At 37.6% G+C, this 11,061-nt stretch overlaps 1 protein-coding gene across 1 annotated transcript in view; it reads right to left on the reverse strand.

Annotated features, from left to right (window-relative positions):
* Traf4 (TNF receptor associated factor 4) overlaps nt 1-11,061 on the reverse strand; it is a 25,752-nt gene extending 14,691 nt beyond the window's left edge. The window contains exons 1-2 of the mRNA XM_089464309.1: nt 10,233-11,061; nt 8,982-9,048 (exon numbers count right to left, since the gene is read on the reverse strand). Of these exons, the coding sequence (XP_089320435.1) occupies nt 8,982-9,048; nt 10,233-10,495 (330 nt within the window). The 5' untranslated portion in view covers nt 10,496-11,061. The remainder of the gene's footprint in view (nt 1-8,981; nt 9,049-10,232) is intronic.

Here is an 11,061-nt window from a genome sequence, read left to right on the forward strand (position 1 = left end):
GGAAGCCAAAATGCGCAGAGGCTGGACTCAGACAAAGTAGCAAAAAATAAAAGACTGTGGGAAGCCAGATCACTTAATAGATATAGCAATATGTTTATATATGTTAAAGATTTTTTTTTTTGGGCATATTTGAAAAGAATAGCTCAATAAATAATGAAGGTAAGCATATAGAATATACGTAAAAAATTGTGGGAAATACCAAAAGTCAAACATTCAGAATACATTTTATAATGATAATAATAATAATGATAATAATTCTAAATTAAAAATATTAAAAAATTGTTAAGTCCCAAATTATTTTAGCTAGCAGAGAACTTAGAATTAACTTAGTCTTGGGTTTCCTAATTTTAAATTTGAAAATATGTGAAATGTTTAAACTATATTTGTTTTATCATTAATTATTAAAGCAATTATATTTTTCGCCTTTTACTTAAAGTCATTCTCCTTATATTTATCTATTCGAGGTATGTGGAACTACCCTAGGATGTCAGTCTTTGTCTTGTTGCTAGAGCCGCTGATCTCATTAGCTGTTAAGTTATGTATCAAATGTCTAAATAATTGGAATGCGTCTGAGTTCATTTGTGGTATCTACATGGTTTATTTGTCTATGGGCCGCAGCTGACATGCACCTGCCACGTTCCCCTCTGAGACGTTGCAACTTCATTAGAATTAGCGCCCCAGAATGCGAGGCATAGTTTACACAGAGCTACAAGTAAATATTTTGGTATTTAAGAGACTTTGTCTGCCCGGCTGGCTGAAGCCAGTCAAGCGCCGCATTATCCATATATTTGGGTGCAAACGGAAACAGGTGCCGCCTAGCACTCGCATGTGAGTCCTACATGTTAGATAACTCCTCGCCAGCAATGTAAACCCATCGATTCAAGTGAGTGACACAACTGAAACACGAAACACGCGTAAAGTTTCTAGCGCTGAGCGGGAAATTGTACAGAATTGTTTGGGTAATTCGATTGTGACTCAAAGAAGGAATAAGTTTATAGAAGTCTAGCTGACTGCATAATACTCTGTTTCCATTATTTTTAAGTAAATAGTTATGTAGATATATGCGGCTACTTAATAGGTATTTGTAGTTTCTGCCTAGTATGATTCATTATTAAAATACTTTCTAAGTGACTACGTCATACCCTGTTTAGCTTGGGGCTTCAAGATTTAGATTTTGCTAAGGAAAATTAAAGGCATGCAACTCATGACTCAAAATATTTAAAATACATTAAAGCTGTAATAGCGTGATTGTGATTGGAAAGAAAAGTAAGATTAGTCGACTGCTTAATACTCTGCTTAGAAAGAAATGTATTATAAGTAAAGCGGACAGCATGGAGTTTGGTTTGTCTCTGATGCTACTCTGTTGATTATTATATTATCCACTTTTCAGGCCTGTACATCTCGTTCATAATGAAGCGAAGGCAGCAAGCTAAACTACCCCTTTATTTACGTTATACAAGGCACCCATTAGAAACATAAAAATTCTTGGGTAACACGCACACTCATTGACTAATCGTGCATGACTCAGTGTGGCAATTAGAGATTGTTGCACATTAATTACCCATGTTCAGGGGGTAAGTGGGGCAGCCAACAACAACAAACTGGAGCAGTGTGGAGCGAGTGTGCAAGAGCCACAGCCGTATGGATATCATATGAGATGCAAGCGGCACGTCCACGTCCATTCGGTGCAGTGTGGGAAAATGCCTCAAAAGAAGTGGCAAATGATTTTCCCCTTCATTCTCTCTCTCTCTCTCTCTCCTTCTGAGTCTCTCCGCCTTCCATAAAGCAGGTTGCACTCTAAATTAAATATTTGTAGCGCGTTGCGCGAGGAAAAACAATTTTCACCAGAAATCACAGTGGCGGACTGAGGATTTTTTCACTTTTCTGTTTCTTCTCTTGTTATTGCTGTTGCTTTTTGCACCCAGCTTTTGATTTTTGCAACACTTTCACCTGCAGATTTGGCACGTAAATGGGCAGATAAGCAGTAAGCAAAGCGTTGCCCAAAACAACATTAGCTAGCGGCAAGTTAAGTATATATTAGATACGTAAATACCCTGTACGAAAATGGAAGGAGCGTTGCTTGACTTGGCTGGGTTTAAGGCTAATCGAAACTGCATAAATGGAGAATATAAATATTTTAGGAGCATGTAGAATGTCTAAGTATATATAAGAATAAGGATATATTTAATACGAATATATATTTGAAATTAAGAATTTATATTTGAAATAAATACATGTTAAAATGTAATACAAAAAGAATTATAATATTGTTTCATAGTGCGCCTTTCTAGCATATCTCTAAGTCTATCATTCATAATTTTTTTTGTTTTTTTTTTTTTTTTTTTGCATTTCAGATTCGGTTTTTGCTCATTTAGATTGGGAAATCATTCAAGAGTTTTTTGCCTAGTCTGAAGTTGAGGTCTTTTGTTGAGGTTCTGCCCACTGACGGCTTTTGTCAACTTTTGCTGCCTCGTTTGGGACATGTTCGTTGACCTCATTTGTGATCTCTGTTTGAGTATGTATGCCTGAGTGTGATTTGTTTTTGTTTTTGTTAAGCATTTCGACTGCCAGTTAATTCACTTTCATTGCGGCCTGTCTTATGATTTTTTTCTGTTTGTGTGTTTGTTTCTTTTAGATGGCACGGCTCCGTTTTGATTAAGTTGTGTCATGCAACGCTGATTTAATTATCATCAGCTTATTTCCATTGTGAACAGCAACTAGCTAACTAATGAGGAAGTGCTGTGAGCTTTCAGTGAAAAGCCGAAGCTGCCATGTAATATATGACAATAAATAAAAGAAAGCTGAGCCCAAGCATATGAGATGGGGTTTCTGTCTGTTGTTTCTGTGAGCAGGCACCCGAAAAATGGGTGAGTAGGTTGTACATGGGCTTCAAGATAATTAAGATGCTATCGACGGATGTTTCAATAATAGAAACTGACTGCACAGAAATATAAGATCCGCTGATAAGAAGTGAATTCCAAATTTTTGTCATAATATATTCATGGAAATATATTTTTGGGCAAAATGAAATAATGATATTTTAAGGGAGACTCTAGGCTGTTGTACAAGTCAAGCATATAGGCCAAGCCTTTATTTGAGAATCCTAGAGAGGAGATGCTCTTAAAATATAACAAAATAGTTATTATATTTAATTTTCCTATATATATAATATTCATATTTAATGTTCCTTATATTATTCTGGACAGTATTGTTTAGGTATTTAAGAGTTTTTTAGCTGTAAACATATATATTACTGACATAAAATTTTCTATATTGTTTAATAAACATGTCAATTGTCGTTCGACTTTTTCTTATCCCTGCAGGACCCCATGCTATGCTCAGCACATGCCGCATGCCACAGGACTAACCCAGACATTGTGGAAAACATGTGAACATGCCTGCCAGGTTCCTTTCCATCAGGACTTTCCCTAAACACACGCTGCGCCGCGATAAAGTCAAGTGCGGCCCACAGTTAATTCCGGCTAAAAAGCTGCTAATGGCCGAATCAGAGAAAAACCCAGAAAGAGCAAGAGTGAGAGAGACAGAGATAGGCTGAGTTCAGATTGGGTTTCAGTCGCGCGGTTCATTCACCAGTTTTGCTCGGGCAGGTAAATTTCATTGGGCTGTCTCTTTGTATCTCTAATATTTTTGTTTGGGTTTCATCTTACTTTTTTACTCTTTATGTTTTGTTGTTGTTGTTGTTGTATTATTTCCGCTGATTATGATAAACAGCACGGCCAAAGGCAGATAAATGCGACTCAGTGAAATGCGCAAAAGTTCACGCGTATAAAAGCTGTCTTTTTGTGATACCCTGTAAACTTGGCTGATGAATTGGATAAGAGTGTGGCTTGTTGGGCATGTTTTTAGAGAAGTTCACGGATAACTGATAAGCAAAATAAGCTTAATGAACATTGGCTAGATTCTATTTCCAAGATATTTTTATCCTGAAAGCTAAGAATCGTAGTTATTATACAAATGTAAAAAGCATTGTTTCGTGGATTAAATTTGATTCAGTATTTACCTCAATTTTAATATTTGAGAAATTTCCTATTTTAATGTTACTTTCAGAAAAATATATAAGTCGAAGACTTTAAGAGTCGACTCTGTTGACTAGATACAAAACCCTTTCTTTGTATATCAACAATTGCCATTTCTCAGTTTAATTTTTCCGGATTCCATGTCACAGCTCTCTTCAGGGTATATTGCAGTCAGGCTGAGCTCATTAGGCTACGTTTGTTTTTGTTGAATTAACAAAGTTTATACTCTGCCTGTGTGTGCCTTTGGCATGTGAGAGTGCGAGAGTGTGCGAGTGTTTGTTTGAGCAGCTCATTTAAAATGCAATTTTCGCATATAAATTTTGACAAGAACATTTTTTAACAAATAATCAACCTGCGTCTACTTCTGTGTAGGTTGGCATCGAAAAATTATTTAAATGCCTCACATTTCCTTTTTGTTTTTTTTTTTTTTTTTCCCGTTTGGTGTATGCCAAAGCGTGGGATCTTTAGACAGTTTAGACAGTCGGCTGTATAGCAGGCCTCTTTTGAGTGTTTCGAGACCAGTCTGGAGATCTTCTATATGTGCGTATGCGTGTGTGAATATGTCTCAAAGTGTTGTGCGTGCTGCCAGTCGGCAATTTTTATTGACAATTGTCCGTTCTACAGGGCTTAAAAGACGAAAACTTGGAATATTATCAGTTTCTCGTGCTCCGCATGCTAATGAGAGACGGTGCGCGGATGGGTAGTGTAAGCGAGAGAGAGAGAGGTCTATAAAACATTAAGCAACAGAAGAAAACAATTCACAGAACTCAGCTGCTATAACAATTCTCTCTCGTTCTCCCTCTATACCTCTCTCTTTCTTTCTTTCTAACTCTTTTTGATCCCCGTCGAAATTGTGGCGCGTTTATTTTTCATGGGGGCTTCTGTCACGTTGTTTGTGTTGTGAATTTGCGGTACGTCGAACTATATGAAAAAGTAACCAGAATTATTAGCGGGCTGTTAAAATTTGTATACCCTTATAGATATTTTCAAATGCTTGATTTTATTTTAGAATTATATTATATGGATAATAAACATTTCTTCTAGATAAAGTAAATAAGTTTTTTTTTTTTTGTTACATAGTCTCTAAGGCAAATATAAGTCAAACCTATCCAATTTATTTAATTTTGATTAATGCTCTATAAAAGTATTATAATGAGATGAGCCTCTACAAAAAGTTGCATTAAGATAGCTCAATTGCAGTCTGCAGCCTGAGTTCATCTAGGTACAAGTGGAAGATCGTGACCCCAAGTGCTCTTACAATGCAGGGGTTACTTAAGCCATAACAATATCATAATACCCTCTACCCTACAGCATGGAATACTTCATTTATTATTGTCAAAATATGCTCAGCTAGAGGAGCTCACGTTTTAATTTTTTTATAATGTCACTAATTTATTGTACGTGCTGCACTACAAAGCACACACACAACTCGAACCGTTGTTCCCGACTTTTCGATGCGACCCATTTAGGTGTTTTTAATAATAACATGAAATGGAACAGTAAAGGCAGGAGGAGACGGAGGAGAAGGAGGAGGAGGCATGGGGCTCTATCGCGACTGTTTGCATTTCAATTAGGGGGCGCCCTCTTGCCGTCTTAAGAAAAACGAAAAGTTCACATGACACTTTTTCTGGCAGTTTGTCAATTTGAAAATTAGACAGTTGCTGACTTGAAAGCTGGCATTTAGTCTGTCTATTGAAATGGGTCGGTTTTATGGCCCGAACAATTGGTAAATATAATTATATTACCCAAATATGCAGTTGATGTTCACACGGTATTCCAAGCATTTGCCCTCCTCCATCTCAGTTCTTTCACACTCTGTAAATTGAAGGAGTAATGGAATTCTGTATGCAAATGACTTTGATCCGATGCGAAGCAAGTTTACAGTTTATTATGTGAATTATTGATAAGTTGGGCTTGTGATTAGTAAGCTTGCAAGTAAATGAACGTAGGCGGTATACCCTTTGTTTTTTTTTTTTTTTTTTTTTTTTTTTTTTTAAGAGTATAGGACAATATTAGATACTTTATAAAGCCCAAAGCCTTTGGCCTATAATCTATAATATTTTTAATAGATTTTTCGACATGTTTATATTTTATACAGGGTACCTTATACATATTTTTTTTCACCCTTTACTAACTCCAATACCATTTATTTTTAATATAAACTTAATTTGCAATTAACCAAGTCTTTTCTTCAGTTTATTTTATAGTCACATATATGGGGTATTTTATAATAAAATTTAAGCGTCATTTCACATTAAACTGTATTTTTTTTAATGCTGTGAGTTAATTGGTAAATATATATTTTACTATATATACTCTTTTACAGGGTATTCTTTAGTAATATTTATTTTTAATATTCTCTGCCCTTTAGCAACTCTAATACCATTTAACACTATCTTTATTAAGGCGTAAATCAAATAATAAAACTCACAAATTTTTCAAATTACTCGACCGTTTGACTGGGATCAACTGCCGATCTGAAGACGCACAGAATGCCAAGTGCATTAAATTTATGATCGAAACGAAAGCAACTCAGCCCGATTCACTCCGCCTCCGGCTCACTGCTAGTGGCAAACAAACAAGTGCGCTGATTAGAGGCTTATCAATGATAATGCCACTGTTTGCGCTTCGCTCTACACTCTTGGCTCTGTGTGAATAAGTCAGCTGCTTGTCAAATATTTGTGTGCAGCCATCAATGCCAGAGCCGAATTCGAATCCGTTCGCAAAGAGCGGGCGAATGAACCGCGTATAAAAATATTTGTTTACTGATTAGGCAGACAGACAGAAAGACGGACTGAAAGACAGACAGACAGACAGTTAGATAGATAGACCAACGAGTAGAGTCAAGTCGAGTCGAGTTGAGTTGAGTCGAGTGCACTCACTTGCACTTTCCATACGAGATTAGCGATTAGGCTGATTTGTTGGGGTCTTTGGGTGGAGGTTCAGCTTGTGATCTCTAAGGTTCACTAACTCGTGTCGCTCACTTGCTAATTGCAACATGAGACGTGATGTCAATGCTGTTGCCTCTGCTGCCGCTGCTGCTGGCCATTAGAGTTCGTCGTCTGCTTGCCACACGCTCAGCTTTCGCTTAGCTGCGATCGTTTGCGGTTGCCACAAAATGTAAACGTATCAATGCAGATGCCAGCTCGGTTGCATGTGCAACGCACTCAAGCGTTGTAATTTGCAATTTTATGCGTTTTATCTCCATGTTATAGACATATATATGTATATCTATCTATGTATCTATGTATCTGTATCTATGACATTTGCTGTGCGGCCAATGCACGCAGCGGTCGCAGCAGCCTTGCCACATGGCAAGACCACATATTTGCTGCCTTTGCGGTTGCTCTGCTTGACTCGCCGCACAGCCCTAATGGAGCTCCAGTGTCTTAGCTGATGATTAGCTCTATAGAAGCTGGAAATGTCTCTAATGTTTATAAGTGCAAATAATTTATGAAAATTGCAAAAGAGATTAGAGGAATATTTTACGGGCTGGATGTGAACTCTGAAGAACGTTAAGTTAGCTAAAAATAAAATTTAAGATGAATAGAATTGATGAAGATTAAATCATTTCAGCTTACACTGCTGCTCATATATATAGAGATTTCTGATATATATAGATACTTTCAACTCCTTTTAAGTAAGGACTATCATTTCCTTACCGACTGTACTTGCAATGCTTAGGCAATGACACCTACTCTCTAGCCGGAAACTGCGTCGCATTAAATTCAACAATAAGCCAAGCGCATTGACATTCATGCGCCTATCAACTGGTCGTCATCAGAGCAGGCACTGATGAAAATTACATTCAATTAATGCAGAGCCAAGCAGAGTAAAGGTACGCGCCCATAAAGGACGCACAGAGGCAGATGTTTAGCTAGGTAAAGGTATATAGATAAAGAGAGAGGGAGAGAGAGATAGGCCGACAAACCTGTGCCGGCTCCAACAAAAGGACAGGCAGCCTGTCGAACAGCGCGCCAAATGCAGGACGACGCCTATAATAATACAGGACAAGAACCTTTCAGAGCGACGCGCCAATATCCTTAGCAGGACAGTTAGGTACAGGCTGATCGACAGATGTTTCCAGACAGAAATACCAAAGCAGGTCATTGCCTGCTGCTGCTGCTGCTGCTGCTTTAAGGATACGCTGCATTGGTCCCGAAATGTATCTTAAAGATACACAAAGCAGCTGCCACACTTGAAGATCAGGCTGTTTACAAATCGAACACAGCACCGTCTCCTGCCCTTGTCTCGCCCGAGCGCATTCGCTGAAAGTGGTTGCCACTGGCTCCGATTACAGGCCGTGCGCACTTCTAGACGCAGATACACAGATACACAGCTACAGATGCTGGCAGAGCCACAGCTATAGCTATAGCTATAGTTGTTCCTATAGGCACCCCATTACTCTTGCTGCTGCTGCTGCTGCCGTTGCTGTTTTGTTTATAAATAGTTGGCCGTGAACTTTCTTTTGATGTGCCTGAGGCTTGCTAAAAGATTTTTGTTCGCCTTCAACAGGAAAAATTTGTATTTATGAAAAGCAAATCAAGAAAATCGATCGACGCGTAATTTGAGAAGTTTCGAGCCACAAGGAAATTCGGCGCGGCTTTGGAGTTCTTGTTTTGTTTTGTTTCTCTGAGACAGGGTTGAAGAATAAATTATTTTCCAAATGCCATTTGATTTGATTAATTGGCTGAAGTTTGATGAGCAGCTTGGAAAATGTATTAAGAAAATGAAAAGATCTTCTGGGTAAGCAGGTAGCTTTGATCCACATGCATATTTCTATCAGCGGGTGGCTCTTGGGTTTTTTAGTTTTATTTCACATTTCCACAATCTGTGTAAATCGATTCTGGGAATGCTTCATTTATAATTCATACAGCGGAATGTTTCTCAATTACTTTATAAGGCTACGTGCTATGAGTGTGTGTGTGAGTATAATTATCTTACCTCCTCGTAGGTATTCTCCCGGGAACTCGATTGAGTGCTGCTCGCGATTGAGCGACGAAACATTTCGCTGTGTTTTTTTTTTTTGTATTCGCAGGAGTAGAAAAGAAAGAGATGTAATGAGAACAAATATTTAAAATATGACAACTGTTATTTAGTATTAATATATAGATATGGGTGTACAAGAATTTTATATGAATAAATATAAAATAGAATATAATAGGAAATATAATAACAAATGAAATTAGTAAGCAGATGATGTCTTGAAAGATAGATATATATAAAATTACTTCTGGCTTTAATAGCCATTTTAGCTATTATCTATAATACAAACTTTCATTTATCGTCCCCGAAAATATGCTTATCAAGATCGTTTACGTATTAATTAATTTGTAGGACAGCCGAAAACTCTTTCATCTGCTCTGCCTCTTCTCCCCCTGTCCTATGTCGACTCCCAGCCGCACGATCCAAAAATCTGTTGCTGTTTCGAATTCTAATGCGACACGTCTAATATCCATTAAATGCCAATTAGTCGTCGTTGTCTGCATGGAGACCGAGCGCCGTGTCCAATGTAATGCCAAATGCGACCCACACGCGAACAATTAGCATAATTTATTAATATTGGGCGATCTGGGCACAGCGAACTTCAAAGTTTTCAAGCAAATAAACTTGTGTAAAAAAAACCTCACATTTCATAAGCGAGAAAAGTGAACGACTAATAAATACGCTTACTAGAATTGAGTTTAATGTGGCTAGATTTCTGGTTATGAAAAGTTAGTAACTTGGTTTGAATAAGATAAATGAAATAAATAAATATTAAAATTAACATAAATAAATTACATACAATTTCAATTTCGAAACGAATGATTGTATATGTTAAGAAAAGTTGTTAAAATAAATAAAAGATTAGATTGAATACTTAAGATTTTAAGAGAGATGCAAAAGAGCTGCATTATTATTATATTATCCTTATTATGTATGACATATACATAGAGATATAAAGATGTCGAATTCCGCTTGTAACGATATATATACGTACATATATTATGTCAGCGAAGGACAGAAACCTAGGTAAAATTCAAGTTAGTCTACAGGTAAGAGGGAGTCGACTTTTGATCTATGTACATAATAGCAATTATTTTCCTCTGCTACATACATATTAGGTATGTTACATATTCCCTAATATTTGTCTAATACTCTCACGAAATTATACACGTATTATAAAATCCAAGTTGAAGCTGCTAAATTGTTTACCTTAAACGCTGGCAGGCTGTGGGCGTGTTGACAGTGAGATTGGTCCTTGAATCGCTCAGATGGGCGATCGAGTTGCATAAGCTATTGTTCATGTTGCTGTTGTTGTTGTTGTTGTTATTCAGCATTATATGATTGTTGTTGCTGCTGCTGTTGTTGTTGTTGTTGTTGTTATTGTTCAGCTTGGTCGTGTGACCGGAGGCAACAGCCAGCACCGTGGCGGGCATCTTGTTAGCTTCAAGCTGCCCAAATATGGCGCCTCTCATTAACCCGTCTTTTGGGGTTGGGTTTGGCAGTGTTGTTGCTGTTGTTGTTGCTGCTGATGTTGCTAATGTTGCTGCAGCCCACACGACAACGGCACACGAACGCGTTGCCCAATTTGGACTGTTCAGCTGATTGCAAGTTTTTGTTTGTTTGTTTTCTTTTTATTATCTTTCGATATATTAGATGTGGTTGGTTTGTTTTTGTTTTTTTTTTTTAATTTATGTGCATTAACTAAAATGTTGCTAATTTCTGCGTTTGTTTAGCGCCATTTTTGGCTAAAAGAATGGAGCCAGATAAATCAGCTTGACATCAACTGAGCAGCGCACGCAGCACACGTCGTCTAATTAACTCGTTGCCAAAATCAAAATCTCAACTCAGCGGGTGGCTGAGGTGTTGTTATCGCCATTTAAGGTGTTCCCAACAATTATGACGCAATATAATTCTCTTTAGCGCGGACACAAACCGAAACACATAGACACACACGAACACACAGGTGACACAGGTGCAGCATGTGGCAAGTTTGACAACAAGTTCGACTTCTTGCTGCGCCGATAACTAAAACAAAACT

Source organism: Drosophila arizonae, chromosome 3 (genome assembly GCF_054131065.1).
Source record: "Drosophila arizonae isolate 15081-1271.41 chromosome 3, UAZ_ARI_1.0, whole genome shotgun sequence".
Lineage (NCBI taxonomy): Eukaryota > Metazoa > Arthropoda > Insecta > Diptera > Drosophilidae > Drosophila > Drosophila arizonae.